We start from the raw sequence: 25,667 nt of genomic DNA, 5'->3' as shown, positions 1-25,667 counted from the left end.
TGTCTCAGTTCTGCCACGAGTTAGTGTCCTAATAATTCTCGACTACTGTACCTCAATTATCTTATAACTAAATAATGTTTACATATTACCAAATAAAATTTTGTAATGTGCCGAAAACTTTTCACCAAAGTAACTAATGGTAAATGATGCAAAAAATCACCATTTTCATGGATTTGAGTTTTGAGCACAATTTGGCTTTATTTTATGCTGTTTACAAAACTGCATGGTCACAAAAGTGTAATCAAGGAAATTTCATCATTTATTTTGTTAGCTAAAAATGGCACTACTACCAACCCTCCAAACCATGCATCATTCCTAAATTCTTCTTGTCCCATTCACATTGGTGATTGCTACCGGTAATGTCAGATAATACAATATTTTACAGTTTATAAACGGCTCAACATGTATTGCCATCTTGTTTCTTGCATCTTTAAAGTTTTATATCATATTATAGAACAATGTAATTGTCATTAATCATTTGATGCATCAATCTAGAGTATATGCATCATACATGCCAAAAATGCAGATTATGTTTTTTTTTTAGCTCCACTGTCGACCAGAGCTGATCATACTTATTTGTTCACTTCATGATTTCTTTAATTCTCTAATTTTGGTGAATGTTTTTGTCATTTTTGGTAAAAAATGATGTTTTCGACTTGTTAAAAACTACAAGTCTGATTGTTTTGATACTATACATATAGGTACCTCGAGTAGACCCCTCTCAGATTTGTTTATTTAGTGATGATATTCAATTATCTTTGTCATTTTTTATAACAGCCTGTCGGCTGAAATAGCTCCGCTGTTAGCAATGCATATTACATATCATTTGAAAATGAACAATATGTATAGTATCAAAGCAATCTGACTTGCAGTTTTCAACAAGAATTCGAAAATATCACTTTTCACCCAAAATGATAAAAATATTCATTAAAATTATAGAAATAAAGATATCATCACGAAATGAACAAATCTGAGAGGTCCACATGTAGTGCCTATATATGTAATATCAAAGTAATCGGTCCTGCAGTTTTCAACAAGAATTCAAAAATATCACTTTTCACCAAAAATGATAAAAATATTCATTAAAATTATAGAAATAAAGATATCATCACAAAATGAACAAATCTGAGAGAGGTCTACCCAAGGTACACCAAGTATCAAAGCATTCAGGCTTGTAGTTTTCAAGAAGTCGAAAAAGTAAACATTGACACAGACGACGACGGACAGTCACTCATATGATAAGCTTCGCTCGACAAAGTCGACAGCGGAGCTAAAAAGTGATATTTTTGAATTCTTGTTGAACAGCAAGTCCGATTTAATACTTTACATATTGTTCATTTTCTAATGGTATCTTGTGTTCTTTAATTGAAATGTGCATTGCTAACAGCGGAGCTATCTCAGTCGACAGACTGCTTGTTATTGACCATTCACTCATATGATAAGCTCCGCTCGACAGTCGAAAGCAGAGCTAATAAATCTGTCTTAAATTTTGTTCATTTCAACCAAACAAGAAGACACAATTATGAGATCTAGAGTATGTGTTTATTTTTGAAGAGAAGAGCATACACACTTATATACGAGTAAATCTAGATGAACCACGTTAAAGTCTCTCATTTTCAAGCTAGCCACGAACCAAGACCTTCAAAAGTCAAAATGTTAGAATTCCATTATGTAAGAAATTCTTAACTTGAACAGCTCCTTAGAACCAGATACAGTGACATCATCCTATTGGATGCTTCCAAAAAAATCCATTATTCAAACTAAATTTTCATGGGACCATATTGAAGCAATCACAGTCGCCATCAGCTAATCAAATCATAGCAAGCAAAAAATGAATGGTTCACAATATATATATATTTAAATGAAAAAACTAAAATTCACAATTGACATTCACCAGGGTTTTTTTTGTATCACTACAAGTAAAAACCGAAAATGGTATTAAATAAATATTTTTTTTTTAATTTGGATTTTATATTTCCTTACACACAAGGAGCAAGTATTTTATCTCATTTCGGTAATCCAAGTCTATCTACATTGAGGTAAAAAGAAGAAAACGCCAATCAACACAAACAAACACTATTATACTTTAAATTCTTATGATATATATCATATATATATATATATCTTGAAACGAAAATGTTATATTCAAAGTAGTGTGCTTTCACTGGCACTCAAGTACACATACTGGTTTCATGAAAATATCAGTTTTTATACACAAAGACAGGGTGAATAGAAAAACAAGTGTTTGGCTTGAAGTACAGTTTCCTCGGTCACAACAGCAAATGTTTTCAGTAATACAAGGAACAATTAACTATGAATTTAAACATTGGAATTATTATAACTTTCAAACTCAATCAATTCCTATTACCTTATTTTGACAAGAATGATCACCACCAGATCTAATTCTAAGCTAAGTAAATATTGTTATGACTGAACCTCATGATTTACTGCTAATTTACTTAAAGGTTCAGTGTTCATATCAATTGGTCTGTCTGACTGTTCTATTTCCATTGGTTCAATGACCATTGATTTAACAATGTTCTCCACTATTGCAGCACATGTGTTTGCACCCCCACCACCACCACCACCTTCTTCAACTACAAGAGGCTCAGGTGATTTGTCACTCAGTGAAGAAGTTACAGAAATAATGTCTTCTAAATCCTTCTCCATTATGACATCAGTCTCATTGTGATTTTCTTTCTCTTCATCCTTTTGACCAGCTGATTCCACTGAGGAATCACTCTTATTTTCTTTTGCGAGAAGCTTGGCTTTCTCACGCGCTGCCTGTCTGTTCTTACGTCGTGTACAGGTTTTACAGATATAGTCATCTTTTTGTGCTTGCTCTTCTGAAAGTCCTATGCACACGAGATGGAACCAGAGTTCACAACCACCATCACACTGAACCCAGTTAATATCATCTCCAGTAGGCTGTTTACATACTTTAGCAGAACATGACTCATCCTCTTCATCGTCATCATCATCGTCGTCATCATTATCACCATTTGAATGCTTTTCTTTGTCTCCCTTTGGTTTATTCCTTTCCTTAGCTTCGTTAGTTGCTACAAATAAAAATTCAAATTACATATAACAGTAATCTTACATTGAATATTGTACACAAAAATAAATCATACTGGCATTTATAAATCCTGACATGACTTACTCTTTCTCCTTTTTTTCTTTTCTTTGACCTTATCTCCTTCTTCAGCATTATTTTTCTCACTTGCATCTTTATTTGCTCTTTTCTTTTTCTTTTTTTCTGGCACCTTATCTATCTCAGTAAGATTAACAATAACACCATCACCATTGTCTTCATCACCAGCAGCAACACTACCACTACCATCACCACCAGCACTATCATCAGCTACAATCTTTTTCCTCTTTCTTTTTTTCTCACCCAACTTTAGTTTGGCTGGTTTCTCTTCACTGTCTTCAATTAATGGCTAATAACAAGGAAAAATTGTGATTTCAATAAATGTGATCAATCACCAATCACAATATGCATTTTGGTAGCACTTGTTCATTCAACAGTGGGATATTATAGGTGTGGCAACATAGAGAACTGCTTTGCCATGTTAGTTCAGCTAACCAGTCGTGCTTTAACAGCTGCCTTATGTTTTGTTTTGCTATCGTATAAAAGACTATTAACACAATTACAGTGTGAGAACGTCGAGCTAAGATAGCTACCAATGTCATTAAGTATTAAATTATTTTGTTACACAAAAGACAATAAGTCGGTACTCACCTCTCCAGAACAGAATTGTTCCAAAAATTTTTCTTCATGCTGAGGCTGACATGCTTGAAGTATTCTCCAGATGTGCTGGGTTTCATCCAATGAGACTTCAAGGAGGTCTCCTTCCATCATGAGGTCTTCTAGTTGAGCCTTTGCCATCTCAGATAACTCTAAAACAGGTGGATCTAGTGATCTAGTAACATGAGGAGTTTTACGAGATTGTTTACGTGGTGTTGTTGGGGTTTGTGAGTTTTTAGAAGCAAAGCTATATGCATGTTCAGAACTGAGCGCTACTGGTGGCTGCTGTGAATCAACAACAATTTCTTCTTGTTCCATGATTGATGTAGTTTGCTCATCAATTGAGAGTGATAGAGGAGGTGGAGATGGAACAATATCAAGAGCTGTCTCGTCACTAAAATGTGATTTGTGTAGAACATCAGGATTGGTTGGAACTGGCGGCATACCATGTAATATAGATGAAGGGTGTACTGGGGAATCACCACCACTGAATGCATTATGTGTTACACTCTGAAGATGCTCTTGCAAGTCTGGGTTATTTGCTGCCTTTTTCAATTCGGCACTTATTATTTTCTCAGTCTTTTCACGGGCTGCTTGTTCTACCATTCTCTGACTCAACACAGACAACTTGGCTAGTGCTGATGCTAGTTCTTCAGTAGCTAGAGCTTGCCTTGCACGGTCTTGCCAACTCATTGCCCTTTCCGTCAGACACTGAAGAGCCTCACCCTCAGGAAGCCTGACAGGTAATTTTTGTAGAGAAACTAGCAGTGAGAGGATAGTTTCTAATCTTGGACGCCTTGATCTTAAACACAAGGGACATAAGAATTTTAGATCTCGTGATGATTGCATTGGATTGGTTGTTCCCTGACCATTTTTTTTGCTACTGCTAGATTTTGGTAATGTGACACATGTGTTGTGAAACCAATCTTTACAAAGTTCACACTGGAGCATATATCCAGACACATTTTTACGACAAATACAGTATTTGCCTTGTTCCTCTTCATTTTCTTCCAGTTGTTGTTTGTGTAGATTTTTGTCACGCAGCATTCTCATTGCATCAATCTCACAACGTTCAGATTCTTTAAAAGATGCAACCTGCATGACAAAAGAAAAATATAATTTAATTGTAATCAATACTTGAGGAAACATAGTTAAACTACACACAGCTAGCCCTGTATATGCATTTGCTAGCAGATCATAGCATAGGGGTGGCACAGATCACAGCATAAAACGTAGATCACTGCATATGGTCAGAAAAATATAGCAAAGATTGGGGAAGGTCATCTACACATATAGATTAACTTTTGATATCAATCACCAAATTTGAATACGAAAAAGTCTTAAAGGAAACAAGTGTATATTATGTACAGCAACACAGAAACGTGTTGAAGTTATCCATGATGTTCATTTAAGTTGAATGATATGACCCTTATATTCACAAAGTCAACACTATTGTTAATTTGTTTTTCATAAACTTCAACAAATTTCCCCAACCAACATGATTAGATTATTTAAATACTAGAAATCATAACTGTACATCCCTTCCTATTGAGCTGAATGGTTTAGCCCTAATTAATACCAGCACTGTCCCTTTAATATGGTAAAACAAGCAAACCATTTTAGTAGATATTGGTTATTAAACTCATTGAAAAACAAATTATAAACTCATTATTCAAGAAATGAAATGGCATGACAAATATTTAATATATATGTCAAAACCTGAAACATTTAACATATTGAAACACTGACAAGTGTGGCAACATAGAGAACTGCTTTGCCATGTTAGTTCAGCTAACCAGTCGTGCTTTAACAGCTGCCTTGTGTTTATTTTGCTATCGTATAAAAGACTATTAACACAATTGCAATGTGAAAATGTCGAGCTAAGATAGCTTCCAACAACTGTAAGGTAATGATTGGAAGAAAAGTACCTAGGAAACTCAATTATGGTATTAAAAATAATTGTCTTTTCATGAGTACAAATTAATAGCCTACAATTAAAAATAGAAGCTGGTGATACTTTCTTTTCATGTTCACTGTTGCGATCTATAGCAAATGCCAGTAGTTAACAGGATCAAACCTACAACCGCCCTGATGTAAAGCCAACACGCTAACCATAATATCATACCCCAGATAGATTATATATTACAACACAGTCTGTTTCAAATCAACCAGCCAATGATTCTGTTGTCAATGCCATATTATTCAGACAGTGAGTGATAATATATTTCAACTTACAATTGCAGCTGGATCACGTGAATCTTCAACTTTAGTCTCAGTAGTATTGCTATTTTCCTTTTCTTTGTCAGAATCTCTACTCTTCTTCCTCCTACTCTTTCCTGTTGAATATATGCCAATGTCTGATCGTGGTGATAGCACCTGCAAAAAATATAATATTGCAGATTAGACAAAATACTTAGGTGCATACAAAATAGGTAGAACACCAGCCTTGATATTTCAGTAGATAACAAAATTTACACTTGCCTCGACTAAAGCATATTGTGAGTTTTTCTTAAGGAAGGTCCTTCCTGTGCGTTCTCGCCATGACCTTGCTGACGCTACTTGAGATTCTACTTGAGGTAACTGCTCTAGTCGCACTGGTATTGGTCTTCCTTTCACTACTAAACTTTCCAGTATATCTAAATATGGGTAGTGTTCAGCATTCTGCAAATAAAACAATACAATTCATTAAATTACTTCAAAAAACAGTGCCCTAGAACAGAGTCTCTGTTAGAAAAGGTTTCTCCCAATAACCCTGAGAATAAACTGAATGCTACCGTATTTGTCTTCAGTTAAGCGCCACCTTCAATTAGGCGCCAGTGCCACAAAAACTTTGTATTTTACACCTCAATTAAGCGCCAGACAAAGTTGAAATTTTGGCACGTAATGATCGTGAATTGGGCGCCGGCGGATCGACTACCGGTTACCGGTTCGTAGCGATGGACGCGATCGCGGAAGTCCCTCGCTGTTACTGTACGAATGGCTTTTATGTAAAAAAAATTGGTTTTGTTTCTAACAATTTTTAAGAAATCGGTCTATAATCTCTTGAAACATGTCTTTTTAGTCTACTGTAGAAAATATCAGCGTGGTTTTTAATTTCACAGTAAGTCCATAAAAACGAAATTAAAACAACGCGAAAATGTTCTGTTTCAAATGCGCTGTTGTCACAGTAAACAGTGTTAAATTATTCTTTAAATGCTCAGTTTACTTTCCAAAAATAACTAATTTCTTGATTTGAAAAAAAAATCATGCCGTTTTTCCCACCAAAATCAAAGCCAAAATATCGCAAACATCGGCAAATCACTTCCGCATTGCGTTCATACATTATTTAAATGAGCTATGGTAATTTGATCACGTTGGCATCATCCAGCATTTTGATTGGTTAATTAACGACTTGACCTATCAGGTCAAAAAACGCGTTCCAGGTCAAGTCCTAGACAGGAAGCATGGCAGACATCGAATCGCGCCGAGCGTTTACATGCGACCAGAATCATTTGCTTACGATGAAATTAAGTTGAATTTTACTTGCATTTTATTTTTTGTACGTTATTATAACTACTACTGAGTAATAATCGTAACCGTGGAATGCAGCATGACCGGATTTTGCTACCGTGATCATTGACTACTAAGCGTTGAATTTGTGTTTGTTTTATTTTTCTGTTGATTGTACGGCAAACTGTGAATGTTTTCTAAAGAATGATATTTTTTGTATAACTTTCTAAACTGTCTGAAAACGGGTCATTTACTCAGTATTTAAAATAAAGGCTACAGTGACTAAGCGTCAGACTGTAATGTAAAATATTGTCAATAATCTATCATCAGAATGGAGCAAAAACAATGGCTTGTAACACAATTACCGATACTAGAACTTGAAGTGCTTGAAATAAGCGCCATTTGAAACAAAGTTGCTCAAATTTAACCACAAATAAGCGCCACCATGACATGAAAGTGTAACAAAGTGGCGCCTAATTGAAGACAAATACGGTATTCATAAAATTCATTCATTAGATACATTTCGGTGACTTGCAATATATACATACTGTGTCATTCTTCACTAATAAGGAGTACATACCTGAATTCCTTCAACTTTTGCAGTCCATTCTTTGGCTTTCTTTAAAGCTTCTTTTAATGCTAAAGTATTAGGTAGATAGGCAGGAATACTTTTAGCTTCGTGGATTATTGCCTCCAAGGTAGCAATAACATAGCGCGGTCTACAGAAAAAATGAAATACATATTATCATACATTGAATCTATGACTATTTACAAACATAATGTTCCCACTAGTGTCAATACTGACCTGGCCTGAAGGCATATTTTTGCTTTCTCTTCCCATTTCTCACTGACTGTCAGTAACTCTTGTAGTTCTGCCATAGCTTTATCAACAGCAGGATGGGGTGCAAGACTAACTCCTGAGTCTATTAATTTACGTAATGCATCCAGTGTAACTTGATTAGGCACGGATAACGTACTCCTAACTTCATCCAACCACCGTGCTTGTTGTAATTCCTGTTATCAGAATACAAGTGGAACTCGATAATATTAATTGTCATATTTATTGAGACTAATATTCACTTTTCCAAATGAAAAAAATTACAAGTTCAATCAACAGTTCACAGCAGAATACAAACATCTCACTGTGTTTTATTTAGCTTACCTGCTTCAGCTTGGGCATTTCTGGTAGTTCTACATCTAGACTGACACCAATATCTAACAATCTTTTCAACTTGACTGAATCTGGAGTGGTATCATCTAAAGCATCCTTAGCTTCAAGTTGAAAACTCTCAACCCGGTGCAGTAAATCCTATTAAATTAAAGAAGTGTCACTTAGTTAAATGAATTTGACACATATTAAAAATGACAATAATACAATATAGTATAAATGCAGAAAATCATTGCAATGTCAATCTGTCAATAGTTCTAAGTCATAATCATTTGGAGATTGGATAAACCTACTCGAATTAATTCTGCTTCTTTAATCTCACATGGTAAATCCATGACTTGTTGCATGAAACACTGTAGTTCTTCCAAAGTCAATCTGGCTGCAGCATTTTTAGTGTTGTCAGAAGAATTTCTAAATGTAAACAAAAAACAAAAGTTTGATCAAACATTGTGACGACACATCAATTATAGGATGGAAAGAGTAAATTCTGCAGTGCCAAAATAAACACAAAGAAAAGTCAATATAGCTGATGAGTGTGATCAGTGAGTATTTAACTAAGATTCACCACCGTTCCAGGTTCCTTGGCTTCATACATTGAGCAATTGGATGTATAATAAAGTTATTAGAAGGATTTGACAAAGCATGCACTCAGATGGACCACAGTTACAGCGCTTAATACCCCACTGTACAGTATAATTTTCATGTAGCCTGGAAATATGTTCATATATTACAATAGGAAGTACACCCACCTTGTTCTATGTTTCTTGCTCACTAGCTGCACAGCTACACTGGCACATCGTTCTGCTTCTCCTACTGATGATACTAAGTTTTGCAGTAATTCATTATCAGGAAATTTTCTCTCTTCAGCTTCTTGAATCATTTCTTTGAAATCAGTAACATCTGTGAAACAAATGAAAGAACAAAATAAATATTTTGGCAAGAGTATAAAAAAGAGTTGACCTACACAAATAAATTGAGTGAGGAAAACTAAGTAACACCACATGGATTGTTTTTATCCACAATATTAATATCTGTATATCTACACAGAAGACTACATTACATGTACTTGCCTGACTTGGAACCTTGTGGGGCTTCTAAAGCTTGTTTAACCCGATTAGCCCAATTATCAAATGATTCAGCTCTAACTTTCAATCTATGAAGCATGGCAGGCAGTTCATCCAACGTGTAGCGATATCTAGACCAATCACAAAATACAGACTATCGTTAGTAATGTGTCAGACATATTGACAAAATCATGAAATAGCTTTATGATCAAACAAAATTATTGAAAAACCCTAATTACAACCTTCAATGTTACATAATCCAGCAAATGTTTTACAGATTTTAATAACATCTCATTTATAAGTTTAAAAGTTTCTAATTTTTTTATTAATCCATTAAAAACAATTGTATCCCAATGAATGAATGAACATTCTACGCTCTTAATGACCCTGACATTGGTGAATAGTTGCAAATCATGGTGCGATAGTAGCCATTTTGTCTTTGTTTAAATTTCCAAGCGCAGCACAGAGATTACAGAGAATATAACAATTGCTTCTGCATGTACAAAGCCAATTAACGTAGATTCATTTGATAAACTTTTTTTCAGAAAGCTCTTCAGTGTGGTAATCATTTATTAAGTAGTTGTATCTCATCTGCTTTGTGCCAACCAATCACTGTGTACATGCTGTGCTTTGATGCATCTACCCTTCTTTATATGAATTTGTTCTTTTACATAATGTAACTTTTCATTCAGCAAAACATCAGGAATTTGTGGTACTTTTAAATTTTCTATAATAACTACTCACCTTAGGCAGTGTTTTGTAGGATGACAGGCACATAGTCTTTCTACATGGTGAATGCAGACCAGTTTATTGGGACTACATGAGCATGTAACAGCAGAAAGAAAGCAAGTAGTTTTACAGAAATCACATTGTCTTTCATCATCTGGAAGTAATTCAAATGCTTCTCTCTCAGCTTCAGTTGTACCCTGAAGATAAGTAATGAATCATTTTATACACAAGTCAATATCAATGGCAATCAACAGTTTGTATTTTGCTGAATTTTCAAACAGACAAATAAAAATAAAACCTTTATTGCTGCCAGATCCCAAAACAAACAAGTGTTGTTTATACAAAGTTTGAATGGCTGAGAAATGGATGAGAACATTTTAAAACTTTTTATGTAAAACAAAGGTTATCAGTCCTTGAAATATATTAAAAGCCAAAATAAAAATAACTGAAAAATATTATTCACATTACTATCTATTAGCTTTTGCGTCAAATTGAAACAAAATCAGTGAATTTGTAACTGCCAAGTATTAGTTTGTTTGCAATGAGGTTTTATCATACTTCACTTGATGGTTAACAACAATGAATAGCTATCACGGTCATCAAATGTCACCGTGTCATGTGTAACTTACCCTCTCAAGGAGTTTCTTTCTGAGTTTCTTTTCCTCGTCCACCATACTTAACATATCCTTGTGAACGGCAGCAGCAAGATTCAGATCTAAGCTATCTGGGTCAGCAGCCATCTTGCATACTAATTCTTCATGTGAAAACACACAAAATCTATGCAAATACCTGTAATGGGCAATGCACTCACGACCTACAGGAAGCTGAAAACACAACATCATGTAAATCCTACAAATCGCATCCACAATCCGGCATGCGAAAAATTAAATCACTTGTTAATACACTGAAACCCATGATATATCAAACGATACAATTCATCACTAAAATCTAACAGATTTTTTGCAATTGAAAATAATGAATGAGAAAAACAAGAATGTAATATAAATGAACAAAACACACAGAATGGGAGTCACTAGAGACTAGATAAATGACAATAAAAGAAAGCTTACCCAATCTGATGGACAGAAATTAACAGCTTCAGCAAAGTTATAGCCTTGATTAAAACCAGCATGATAAGATCTTGGGAAGGTGATTACAAATTCTCCAGCACATTGATTAGTACGTACAATCTGCAAAGACAACATTTATATAATTACAAATACTTGTCTTTAAAATTAAGATTTAAAATTAAGTGTTTATTTACTCTTATGTTTTAGTCTTTTGAGAATAATCAAAATATGGAAGGCACCTTCCTGAGAATGCAAAGAAAATTATTGCTGTATTTCTTTCACTTCTAAACTTCAGAGGCCGACACATTTGATCATCTACAAATACTAATGCATAGAAAGGCTTTCAACAATATGGTGATAATTGACAAAGTAGACAACATCACACTTACTGGAACTCCACGGTTCATAAGTATAGTAGGATTCATAATAGTCACCAACTGGTGGAGTAAATCAGGTTGGGCAGCAAATAACTCAGGTGCAACACTCTTCATGGCCGACTCAAACTGTTCAGCAGCTGGTCCTGGAACACCATACCAGGTTTTAGGCTCACCCCTGTAAAGCAGCACAACTCAAGTTATTTTTTGGGAAAACATAAATTCAAGAGGTAGGTCAAAATGCTGCGCGTTACGGAGCACATTCACCTGTAAGCTCATGTTTATTACATAACAAAAGGTAATTCAAATAAGTTCAGTCAATTAAATGTGCTTTTTTATATTTTTTAAGAGATTGCTTACCAGTGCATGTAATTAACAGAGTAACTCCAATGATCTTCGTTATGCCAACAGAAAGCTGAGAAACACATACCAACATAACACCATGGTATCTTCATACCAGATATATCAGCACTAATGTGACATAATACAGATCTGTCCAAAACTGGCAGGTTGTTGAGATTCCATCCTGAATTTGCATATACCTGAAAATCCATATTATGGATCATTAGATAGGTTTCACAACATACCAATTCTTTTACAGAGAAACATTCTAACTTGGACTTGATGAGGTTAACTTGAGGATAGTTTTGAATCTCAAAAATGAATGACAAGAATAGATTGTGGTGTAAACCAGATTACCTCATCTTCAGGTGTCAAAGAATCACTATTTTTTATCGGAAAGCCACTACTGAATTCCATCGAATGAATATCAGCACCATATTCTACAGCTACATCTTCCTCAATTGCACTGACTAAACGCCAGAACTCTTTCTCTACAGTTTCACAAGGCACCATCTGGATAGAAAAAATACAAATTGTTATTGCATATAACCAGGTGAATAACTTTTTCTCACAAACCTTGTATATATTTGCAAGGGTTATCAAAACATGTACATCACATGAAAATGCACAAGCTTCAAGCAAGCTTTAAGTTCAAGCATGATCCCTAATTTGCATTATTTATGATGACTAGTTTGGTTATGAACATGTAACGGTGTTTACAACATACATCATTAGCATATCCATAATTCTTATTATTTCTTTATTGAAAATTCAAGTTTGGCGATATCACCATGCTTAAAAGGATATAAATAGGTAACATCTAATGATAAATATGCATGTGATTAGTAATTAATACTACAATTACAAGATAAAGAGATATAATTAAGCAAGACTTACATGCACAGGCATGTTGAAGTAATTTGCCTTGAACTGATCAGCCATCTCTCCAAATGACTGCAATGTATACTCTTTTTGAGCTTGCTCAAAACCAAATGCTTCCTGTGGCTTACTGCATTCCTGAAATTAGAAGTTGTAAGATAATGTATGTATTAATGCACTAAAGAACAATCAGAAACTAAATCATTAAAGAAACTGTGTACAATAACAAATTAACAAGAGCTTTAAGAATTGAATAAGCACTTAAAAACTGGATCTCAAAAAATAGTTACAACACAAAGTTCTTGTATGATTCACAAATTACTACAATGGAAATGAGTCATCTGTGAACTGTAGGTTGTCTTGAAGAGTCTTTAAATTCAACAATTCAAAGGAACACACTCCTATAATGTAAGTACCATTACAAATTGTTCAATTGTAAAACATGTTTTTTTCGCGAGCATGTCTTTTTAGCGAATTTAGCAAGAGAACTGATTCGCTAATTCGAGATGTCACGAATGACTTTATTATAAATTCAAAATGACCAAGGCTTGGGAATTTGTATACAGAAATCCGGAACATAAAAAATCTGGGGCGCTTCCTAATTACACTTGACAGTTTTTCTTTGTTTTTATGGAGATGATAACTGCGCATTTGTTTTGACACGTGACAGACAAGTATTGTGAAAAGGGGAATTCAACAATGACAAGACAATCACTAAATCAACATTTCGCTAAAACGTCATTTTACCGCAACTCGCTAAAATTGCATGTCGCTTTTTCAACATGTTTCACAGTATATTGACTCAATTATATGTAGATATATATCGATAGCAACATCTGAACGAACAACTTCAAATAAATCAAAACGTATCAATAGACTTGGTCCACTAATGTATCTACATGAAATGGGAAGTGACTTAGTATTTCACATGCAATGGAATCTGCTTACCTCAGCCACACATTTTGGACATCTCCAGTCCCCCTTTGGTACTTGAGATAATGGTGGTAGTAGACAGAATGTATGGTAACTATCATCACAGCCATCACATAATAATAAAAAATCTTCAGAATTTCCTTTGCCACAAGTATGACAAACGTACATGTCAATCTGGTATTAAACAAACAAAATACAAATTATTTAGAGTATTTCCCACAATAATTTGTCAGTTAAAACACACAATTACGAACTAAATTACTCACAAACTGTGCACTGAGAGCACCAGTTCTGTCTCTCATCTTCATTTTTGTTCCATAATGCATGTCATCTTTCCTGGGTGACTTCCCTTTAGACTTTGGTTCTTGATAATCTGGATCAATGTCTTTTTCGATCTTGATTCTTGATTTCTCATCAACTTCTTGCTTGACACCTTTGAAATCAAATACAAAGGATGCATTTGTTGAAATAGTCACCAACATTTTTGACAAAATGACTAACTGATGTCAAATAATCACACTTGTTTACATACATGACATACCTTGGTAGTTCTATTGATAGCTAATATTTGAGCTCACATATTGAAGTTTTAAAACATTCATTCACTGATTTATTAACTTCAATTTTTTTGAAAATGGCAATGCCTTTTTTTTCACAGGTATTTGGTGCAGGTCCATCTTATGAAAATTTGGCAATAATACATAAGCTCACCTTCTAGTCTCTTATCATTAGCCACTAATCCAAGACCTTGAAATTTGGGACCAGCACCATATAGCTGAAGTTTCTTCAGCTCTGGATTGGAGCTTATGTCAATATTCATAGATTCCTGTGAATTACCGGTACATAAGTTATTACAAAATAATATTTAAATATGTTATTTAATGGGGGTTAATTAGTCACCAAGTTGTTCAAACAAATTAATAGGTAAACAAATACTAGAATAACGATACATTGTAGGTGTATTCATAACTGTTGTAGAACTGAAATAATGTTGCATAGATTTTGTACAGGCATAACACTTGGTTTGGAAGATTTTTATCATCCATGAAATGTCTACATTTGATCTACTTCATAGGAATATACGACTATGTAAGCTCTATTTTTAGTAAGATCCTGTAATCATGAAGTAAAAAATTAAATTAATATAGCGCCATCAGTGTTCATAAATTATTTTGTACTTACATCTCCAGTTTCAATTTCATGTCTTTTTGCTCTGCGACCATAACAAGGATTTGTTGGCTTAATAGACTGTCTGATAGTAATACTATGTGGAACATATTCCTTTTCTTTTGTGTCTTCATCATGCTCTTCAGTTTGGTTAGGTCCAAAACCAGGCTACAAAAAAATAAATATAAATCTTTGTTTTAAGTGGAATTGAGATGAAAATAATTACATTGGGAAGACCTAAGAAAGTTTTTGTTATGAGTAACTTTATGTAGAAGTAATTGCAAATCATTAAACTTACATTAAGACTATCCAGTGTAGCACCGGCTTGGAAAATATCATACGGATATAAGATTCTCTCATAATGGCACCGTAACAATGATCCAGCACATCTTGCAGGAGGATATCCAAGCTGTCAAGTATATAACAGTACTGACTAAATTCTGTAGATCATGTACAGATGAGCTAGAAGTAACTCAGTAACACATTCTAGAATATAGTGCTATTATTACATGCTTCTTCTTGTTTTGGAAGGATTAAATTGGAAGGTGTAATTGATTTGTTGGTTAGAGTGAAATATTTGTGTTGTTAATATCTCATGTTCTGATGCAATATGGTAACTGCATTATAAATGTTCCTCCAGATGCAGTGAATATTCAGTGAATAATAAGCTTACAGAGTAAAGTTAACTTATAGTGACACTTACCCGAATGGCTATTTTAGACCATTTTCTTTCTTTAGTTGCAATCTCAAATCCACCTTCCTCGGCAACAACCTTACAAACAATGTTCAAAGAACAAAGTAAATGTGCGAATCAACAAAACATCACACAAGAAAACTATTTTCTAGTTAAAGCTATGGCTGAATATGATTGGTAAACCATTCAACAAGTTAAGATGTATTTTGATCGATTAGATGGTCAGGTGCTTATGTTTGGCAGTAAATGTAAGCTACGACTGAACACATGTAAAAAATAAATTTTTTAAATTTACCTTGCTTAGCAAATACAAGTCAAGTGTCTTTCTCTCCACAGTTGGGATCTTCAATTTGTATCCCTAAGAAAAGACGAACAGCATACAAATAAAACATCAATCAATATTTGTTGTAGACTATTTTATAATACCACATTGTGTTTAATATGAATCTCATGCAGACATACAATGAGTGCGTAAAATACATTGTTTACACAAAATTCAAGTAAAACTGACAATTTCAATCATCACAATGATTAAAAATTAGTTTCTGTGCAATGCCAAAATGAAGTGTTGTCATATTTGGCACTGATAAGACCTTTTTTATTATCAAATGTATGTTACTGCATTCATACTTCAATGATATACAGGTCCCTAATTGTAATATATTACTAAACTAACTTAAAATCAACTTGTTGATTACGTAAGTACACCGAGTATCTGCGAGAAATAAAAAATGTGAAATACTAATTACCTGTAGTTCCCAAAACTTGGCAATTTGATCTAGAAAGTTAAATTTGATCCTCGTCTTGGCCTGGATGAAAACAAATAGATTGTACACAAACATGCATTTAATCAATATTCAACAGTGATGGAATTAAACAAGAAATAGAATATAAAACAGTATGCATCCTAAACATCCATCAACAATTCTGATGCAGATGAACTGATCATCAATTGATCATGTCACTGTCAGTTAATGTAATCACAGTTCCAATACAGTGTATCTATAGTATGTAACTTCATGTAGCTACCCTAAATGTGGATAGTATGCATGTAACATCCCTGGATGTAGAGAGTATACATGTAACATCCCTGGATGTAGAGAGTATACATGTAACATCCCTGGATGTAGAGAGTATACATGTAACATTCCTGGATGTAGAGAGTATACATGTAACATTCCTGGATGTAGAGAGTATACATGTAACATCCCTGGATGTAGAGAGTATACATGTAACATCCCTGGATGTAGAGAGTATACATGTAACATCCCTGGATGTAGAGAGTATACATGTAACATCCCTGGATGTAGAGAGTATACATGTAACATCCCTGGATGTAGAGAGTATACATGTAACATCCCTGGATGTAGAGAGTATACATGTAACATCCCTGGATGTAGAGAGTATACATGTAACATCCCTGGATGTAGAGAGTTACAAATGTATACATCTAAGTACCCTGGATGTAGAAAGTATACAATTAACATCTCTGATGTACAGAGTTACAAATGTATACATCTAAGTACCCTGGATGTAGAAAGTATACAAATAACATCTCTGATGTACAGAGTTACAAATGTATACATCTAAGTACCCTGGATGTAGAAAGTATACAAATAACATCTCTGATGTACAGAGTTACAAATGTATACATCTAAGTACCCTGGATGTAGAAAGTATACAATTAACATCGCTGATGTATAGAGATACAAATGTATACATCTAAGTACCCTAGATGTATAAAGTATACAATTAACATCTCTGATGTACAGAGTTACAAATGTATACATCTAAGTACCCTGGATGTAGAAAGTATACAAATAACATCTCTGATGTACAGAGTTACAAATGTATACATCTAAGTACCCTGGATGTAGAAAGTATACAAATAACATCTCTGATGTACAGAGTTACAAATGTATACATCTAAGTACCCTGGATGTAGAAAGTATACAATTAACATCTCTGATGTACAGAGTTACAAATGTATACATCTAAGTACCCTGGATGTAGAAAGTATACAAATAACATCTCTGATGTACAGAGTTACAAATGTATACATCTAAGTACCCTGGATGTAGAAAGTATACAAATAACATCTCTGATGTACAGAGTTACAAATGTATACATCTAAGTACCCTGGATGTAGAAAGTATACAAATAACATCTCTGATGTACAGAGTTACAAATGTATACATCTAAGTACCCTGGATGTAGAAAGTATACAAATAACATCTCTGATGTACAGAGTTACAAATGTATACATCTAAGTACCCTGGATGTAGAAAGTATACAAATAACATCTCTGATGTACAGAGTTACAAATGTATACATCTAAGTACCCTGGATGTAGAAAGTATACAATTAACATCTCTGATGTACAGAGTTACAAATGTATACATCTAAGTACCCTGGATGTAGAAAGTATACAAATAACATCTCTGATGTACAGAGTTACAAATGTATACATCTAAGTACCCTAGATGTATAAAGTATACAAATAACATCTCTGATGTACAGAGTTACAAATGTATACATCTAAGTACCCTGGATGTAGAAAGTATACAAATAACATCTCTGATGTACAGAGTTACAAATGTATACATCTAAGTACCCTGGATGTAGAAAGTATACAAATAACATCTCTGATGTACAGAGTTACAAATGTATACATCTAAGTACCCTGGATGTAGAAAGTATACAAATAACATCTCTGATGTACAGAGTTACAAATGTATACATCTAAGTACCCTGGATGTAGAAAGTATACAAATAACATCTCTGATGTACAGAGTTACAAATGTATACATCTAAGTACCCTGGATGTAGAAAGTATACAAATAACATCTCTGATGTACAGAGTTACAAATGTATACATCTAAGTACCCTGGATGTAGAAAGTATACAAATAACATCTCTGATGTACAGAGTTACAAATGTATACATCTAAGTACCCTAGATGTATAAAGTATACAATTAACATCTCTGATGTACAGAGTTACAAATGTATACATCTAAGTACCCTAGATGTAGAAAGTATACAAATAACATCTCTGATGTACAGAGTTACAAATGTATACATCTAAGTACCCTGGATGTAGAAAGTATACAGTGTTCTCCCCAGAAATTTTTCATAGAGTCGCGGCTAATTTGCATAATAATTAGCATATAATTAGCATAAATTAACATATTGTTTGTCATATGGAGAAATAAAACAAAACCAGTTTTTTTTTCCTTTTTTTCTATTTATTTTATGTACAATCTGTATACAATTATTGCACTGCATGTTTAGTATTACAAATGTCCTGCAGAAATACTGAGTTTTCTGTTCCTTTGCTTGGCCCAGCAATCAGCGACTTTATAAAACCCTGTTCAGTCCCGGTAAATTAAACATGGGGTTGATTATTCTCATTGCCTGTCTTCCGTTTCTGTTGTTTTCCGGTTAAGTACAACAACTGTTACGAGTCATGATACTTACGCTACTATGTTCGAGCAATAATAGTTTTTCTGGCTGAAATTATCCATCTTTATGTATTTTTTTTAATCATCGATGTTGTCTGTTCAACACAATTGTGAACAATTCGAGACAACGGAGGTCTGAATTACGAATTGTCGCCATTGTTATACCACGTAAAATTGAGGCTTTTCTTCCAAGAAATAACACAAGTGTCACTCCAATTTCCACACGTTTCTTGATTAGAATTCCCGATTTCTTGATAAATATATTATTTTCAATTATGCTTCACTTAATTCATCCGAATCTGAGCACGATATGCGATTCGAGTGGGAAGTTCACGCTCGCTGGATCTTACGTGGGTGACGCCATCTTGAATTCACAATCACGAGGTCAAAATTGTTTACATCATAAATATATATTTTTTCACATTTTGATCTCAAAAAACAAATACAATATCAAAAATACTGACAAAAATCAAAACTTAGAATAATAGTACTACTACATTTCTAAAAATAATAATGGAAATACGTTTTGTACACACCGGAAACATGTGGCTTTTGACCCCAAGTGTGACTATATCATTTTGCATATGAATAGACGTTTGGCAAAGAGCGTTTGACACCAGGGCTTACGGCTTTGTCTTTATAGAACTGCTTTGTTTTTTTAAAACGATATCCAACCAATGAGAAACAACAGGGGATTATCCCGGGAAATTGGCGTTAATACAATGCATTTGTAGATTTAACTAGTTAGCCAGGAAACTTACAGTCTGCGAGAGACTGAGGAAATCAGATCACGGGAAAAATAATAGCATCGCGGAGGAAACACATAGCGTCGCGGGCAAATTTGATCGCGTCGGGGCCAGCGACGCTGTTTTTGCTTGGGGAGAACACTGAGTATTCAAATAACATCTCTGATGTACAGAGTTACAAATGTATACATCTAAGTACCCTGGATGTAGAAAGTATACAAATAACATCGCTGATGTATAGAGTTACAAATGTATACATCTAAGTACCCTGGATGTAGAAAGTATACAAATAACATCTCTGATGTACAGAGTTACAAATGTATACATCTAAGTACCCTGGATGTAGAAAGTATACAAATAACATCTCTGATGTACAGAGTTACAAATGTATACATCTAAGTACCCTGGATGTAGAAAGTATACAAATAACATCTCTGATGTACAGAGATACAAATGTATACATCTAAGTACCCTGGATGTAGAAAGTATACAAATAACATCTCTGATGTACAGAGTTACAAATGTATACATCTAAGTACCCTGGATGTAGAAAGTATACAAATAACATCTCTGATGTACAGAGTTACAAATGTATACATCTAAGTACCCTGGATGTAGAAAGTATACAAATAACATCTCTGATGTACAGAGTTACAAATGTATACATCTAAGTACCCTGGATGTAGAAAGTATACAATTAACATCTCTGATGTACAGAGTTACAAATGTATACATCTAAGTACCCTGGATGTAGAAAGTATACAAATAACATCTCTGATGTACAGAGTTACAAATGTATACATCTAAGTACCCTGGATGTAGAAAGTATACAAATAACATCTCTGATGTACAGAGTTACGAATGTATACATCTAAGTACCCTGGATGTAGAGAGTATACAAATAACATCTCTGATGTACAGAGTTACAAATGTATACATCTAAGTACCCTGGATGTAGAAAGTATACAAATAACATCTCTGATGTACAGAGTTACAAATGTATACATCTAAGTACCCTGGATGTAGAAAGTATACAAATAACATCTCTGATGTACAGAGTTACAAATGTATACATCTAAGTACCCTAGATGTATAAAGTATACAAATAACATCTCTGATGTACAGAGTTACAAATGTATACATCTAAGTACCCTGGATGTAGAAAGTATACAAATAACATCTCTGATGTACAGAGTTACAAATGTATACATCTAAGTACCCTGGATGTAGAAAGTATACAATTAACATCTCTGATGTACAGAGTTACAAATGTATACATCTAAGTACCCTGGATGTAGAAAGTATACAAATAACATCTCTGATGTACAGAGTTACAAATGTATACATCTAAGTACCCTAGATGTATAAAGTATACAAATAACATCTCTGATGTACAGAGTTACAAATGTATACATCTAAGTACCCTGGATGTAGAAAGTATACAAATAACATCTCTGATGTACAGAGTTACGAATGTATACATCTAAGTACCCTGGATGTAGAGAGTATACAAATAACATCTCTGATGTACAGAGTTACAAATGTATACATCTAAGTACCCTGGATGTAGAAAGTATACAAATAACATCTCTGATGTACAGAGTTACAAATGTATACATCTAAGTACCCTGGATGTAGAAAGTATACAAATAACATCTCTGATGTACAGAGTTACAAATGTATACATCTAAGTACCCTAGATGTATAAAGTATACAAATAACATCTCTGATGTACAGAGTTACAAATGTATACATCTAAGTACCCTGGATGTAGAAAGTATACAAATAACATCTCTGATGTACAGAGTTACAAATGTATACATCTAAGTACCCTGGATGTAGAAAGTATACAAATAACATCTCTGATGTACAGAGTTACAAATGTATACATCTAAGTACCCTGGATGTAGAAAGTATACAAATAACATCTCTGATGTACAGAGTTACAAATGTATACATCTAAGTACCCTAGATGTATAAAGTATACAAATAACATCTCTGATGTACAGAGATATGAATGTATACATCTAAGTACCCTGGATGTAGAAAGTATACAAATAACATCTCTGATGTATAGAGTTACAAATGTATATATGCAAGTACCCACATAAAGAATATATATTGTACACAAATATTCTTGCAAGCCTTCATTTTCACATCAATTAGATACATAATTTAGAATGGGAATCTCCAAGGTTCAGTGAAGTGTGGATTGATTGTTTTCACTTGTACAGAACACGTTTTACACAAACTAGCACTTGTTCAAGATGGTGGTTCTCACAAAAGTTCAGCTGGATTGTATAAATTGGTCGCTAGTGTTTGGTTTGGAGATTGAAATTTATCACAGCCTGAATATAGATGTTTGGGCAATTGGGCAAGCAGAAATTGACCTCATAATGTTGATCATATAGTTTCCTGCACAAATGCCCGTAATAATACATATAGTATTTGTAAATATATTGATCTCATTCATGACAGTTTGGTTAGAAGCCGTTTTCGACCAAGCGAAACAAAAATAGAAGCATTAACATGTAACTACGATTTGTGGTAATAGGTAATTTCTATCACAGTATTATACTAGACTTAGGACAAGAGACTTTGCTTATTGTTATAGGTACTAATATCCCAGCTGTATGCAAATATGACCTAAGAAAATATCCCCAAAACCTGACATTCAATAAGAAAATATCACTTACAAATGTACTGTTCTACCAATAAATCCGAAAATAGAAGGTATCAGACTATGCTTGCATAAATAAATATAATAGGACTACACAATTCAGTCATGATCTTTTATTTGACATATAAAAGGTAATTTTAAACTCACCTCCAATTCATTCAATCTTTGGATTCTAGGTGTAAACTTGAAATTTTCAACATCAACAGCAAATGGTGGCTGCCAGTCCTGCATCACAAATTATAAAAGGTTGAATTTTTATTTCCAATTACAGAAAAACATTTGAAAAAAACTTTCATATTTTGGAAGAACAATATTTTTTTTTTAAATTAGGCTTTAATATGAGAACATAGTGATTACTCAACACAATTCAGACACCATTCCAGACATTTTTTCTATCTGTAAAACCTATCCCATAATACTTGTCCATGTTGTAATGGCTGCCATATTTTGTATGATTAGATTGAATCAATATACAAAAATAAATTGAAATATGACTGCAGTAAGACACAATAATGGAATATTTTCAGATTTAAAAAAATATATAATTAGTAGAATATAATACAGCGAAGTGAAAATGTTAATTTAAAAAAAGATTTAGTGAAAAATGTTTCTCTGATTTTAACTATTTTATGTGTGAATGCTTTTGGAATAATTAAATACAAAAAAATCTCTTCAATAAATACTCAAAATAAAATATAACATTATTTAAATGACTGACATCAAAAGCAATCTAAGAAAGAAATAATAATCAAAAAAGATTGTTTTATCATTTGGGTGGGGATGTTATTAAATGGATTTATGACAACTGCACACATTTCATGAATAATCAAGGAAATTTAAAAAAATTATATACAGTTGATTGGTATAGATAATTATTTGTATGGCAGTTATTTAGTCATGAAACTTAAAATATCTTGAGTAATAAAAAAATTAAATTATAAATTATAAATAAATAAATATGAACATCATTAATAAAACTGTTGAAATTTTTAAGAAAGAAGGTACCATTTTATGGCTAACTACAGTAACTATGGGCAGGAGAGAATGAATATTGTCACAGAAGTCTGAAAATTCCAGAATTTTCAAAAGATGTGTTGCACAACAGCTGAGCCCTTTAACTGGGCTTCCAGCTCTACAACAAATATGCATCCACTAATTTCAGTTGTCTCTGGTCAGACAAAATTGACTACAAAAAATGTAGGCAAAGCTCTACACTTGTTAAAAATTACAATTTTATTCATGCTCGTTTTTATATTTCCAACTAAACCCCAGGCAAAGCAATTGAAAAAGGCCATACTTTCGCCATAGAACATTTTACATTACAGAACCTGCCAACAAAAAATGTTAAATTGCCATCTAAAATCAAAATTTTTATTAAAAATCTACCTGTTTTAACACAAACCTGAAATGTTGGGCGAAAGAAAAGCAGATATTTTTTTATTTCATTAGCCGTAGTTCGCCCTATCGTGAGAATGAAGCCTTCAGTGTGTTGTAAACGTCACGTAGTCTCTGATGATGGCAGCCATGAACTGCATAAAAACCAACATACGACAACATCGGACGTAGCAGGGCAGTGCGGTCGTCCTTTCTTCCTCGACTGAGTTAGTATTTATAATGGCAACAAAGAGGGGCGTTGGTCAACTTCCAAATGTATAATTTAGCATACACATAGACAGACCAAAAACAATTATTTGTACAGTAACTGCAAGCTTATTACTTTGGGAGATCGGTGGACACATTCAAGGCTGCAGTAGTCTTGTTAACAGACAGTTAATGTGGTCAGACAATGGGTTCGCCATGGTGGTTATTCCCTGACAACACGTATCACACGTGAACTTCTTCACATCGGGCGAAAAATGAAGTGTTTGACATCCTAGACTACATTTTTTGGATATAACAGTTATAAAGGTTTGTGATATCCCCAAAATGTCACTTACCGGAGGTGGAATTATTTTGCAGAGCCCGGCTTTCTCGGCAATGGGACGGATTTTAGAGATGTATGCGAGGGGGTCCGCGAACTCTTCTTCCGTCGGTTCGAAAACCGGTGCTTCTGGGGGAGGAATAAAACTGTCGTCGGTATCTGCCATATCAATAGACTTCACCCGTACCAAAATTCAATCCTTGAGGCAATTGCAAGATGTAGAATCCCAAGATAGAAGCTATATTTCACCCATAAACAAGGACGCCATTTTGATAATTCTTCACTTGCATGTACTGCCTTCTCACACCTCAGCCGATATCAATCAACCGAAAAATTGAGCGCACAGATGTTCGACAGTATTGGCTTCTAAATTAATTAAAACACATTTCGAAAAAGGTCATATATATATATATATTTAGGAACATATCAATTACAAATATTTATTATGCAATATATACAAGAAATGTATTTTTAATTCGAAAACGTGGAGTGATAATAGTTGGCACGACATTGTGAATCGCCCAAAGGTCAACTTGGAGAAAAATTTTAAAGTACAGTCACGTGATGGGATTGTGTCAAATTTCATTGGACCGTTTATTTCCGAAAAAAAAAGTTAGTACAGCGCCACCATTTAGGTATACCAAAGTATTCGTACGAGAAGAAGGCAGTTGCAGTAACGTAATGTCTGCTCCGTGCTTTCATATCTTATGCCAGTATTGCACTTAGAATTCATGTTTAGGGCTCGGCCCGCCTGTCCCACAGGGCTTGACAATCTAAGTATGGCTCAGTGGTAAGATATATCAGAAAAAATAGAATAATTGCTAAGATGTAATCAATATTTTTTTTTATGCTAGATCGTACCAGCCATACTTTAGATCGTCAGGGTCCTGTGATTTGTCCTTGTGTTAATAATTCTGACACCAGTTATCATACGAGGTTGGGCCGATTTTGTTCAAAACTTGTACAATGGCGAAAAAAACATCCAAAATCAGTATTCAACATGTCATTTACCGTTTCTCGGGGAGGTCGTGCACGTTTTCTTTCAAACATGTACTGGTCCTCATCATTTTGTTTCGTGATTTATTTCAAAATGGTCGAGTGGCAGTATTTTTTCAAGTACTAGTATTCTCCCCATTTCTCAGACACACATTTACAGATTTTGTTTAAATTGGTACAACGACACGACATAGTGAATCACATG

The 25,667-nt window shown here is 34.0% G+C and overlaps 1 protein-coding gene across 1 annotated transcript; it reads right to left on the bottom strand.

The window, feature by feature from the left end:
• Nucleotides 1-2,188: 2,188 nt before the first annotated feature.
• LOC100376922 (lysine-specific demethylase 5A-like) lies at nucleotides 2,189-24,740 on the bottom strand. Its single transcript, XM_006815921.3, has 28 exons — nucleotides 24,483-24,740; nucleotides 22,693-22,770; nucleotides 16,407-16,466; nucleotides 15,953-16,015; nucleotides 15,667-15,735; nucleotides 15,262-15,372; nucleotides 14,979-15,131; nucleotides 14,508-14,622; nucleotides 14,063-14,229; nucleotides 13,812-13,970; nucleotides 12,882-13,001; nucleotides 12,342-12,497; nucleotides 12,003-12,184; nucleotides 11,658-11,820; nucleotides 11,269-11,388; nucleotides 10,828-11,022; nucleotides 10,214-10,395; nucleotides 9,476-9,600; nucleotides 9,155-9,305; nucleotides 8,699-8,816; nucleotides 8,400-8,546; nucleotides 8,043-8,251; nucleotides 7,818-7,956; nucleotides 6,230-6,409; nucleotides 5,984-6,124; nucleotides 3,743-4,843; nucleotides 3,161-3,440; nucleotides 2,189-3,059 (listed from the first exon to the last, which is right to left on the bottom strand). Exons 1-28 carry the CDS (start codon nucleotides 24,630-24,632, stop codon nucleotides 2,425-2,427), a joined length of 5,469 nt encoding a protein of 1,822 aa, XP_006815984.1. The 5' UTR covers nucleotides 24,633-24,740; the 3' UTR covers nucleotides 2,189-2,424.
• Between the last annotated feature and the right edge of the window lie 927 nt (nucleotides 24,741-25,667).

Source organism: Saccoglossus kowalevskii, chromosome 3 (assembly GCF_978046115.1).
Source record: "Saccoglossus kowalevskii chromosome 3, keSacKowa6.1, whole genome shotgun sequence".
In the NCBI taxonomy this organism is placed as follows: domain Eukaryota; kingdom Metazoa; phylum Hemichordata; class Enteropneusta; family Harrimaniidae; genus Saccoglossus; species Saccoglossus kowalevskii.
Note: the sequence above shows the minus strand (reverse complement) of the source record. Positions and strands in the feature narration are given on the sequence as shown.

Coding starts and splice junctions, on each gene's coding strand:
- LOC100376922 (XM_006815921.3), bottom strand. CDS start 24,632: ATGGCAGATACCGACGACAGTTTTATTCCTCCCCCAGAAGCACCGGTT. Junction 15,373..15,666: donor GGTCTAAAATAGCCATTCGG/GTAAGTGTCACT, acceptor TATACTTGACAG/CTTGGATATCCTCCTGCAAG. Junction 13,971..14,062: donor GTGCTCTCAGTGCACAGTTT/GTGAGTAATTTA, acceptor GTTTAATACCAG/ATTGACATGTACGTTTGTCA.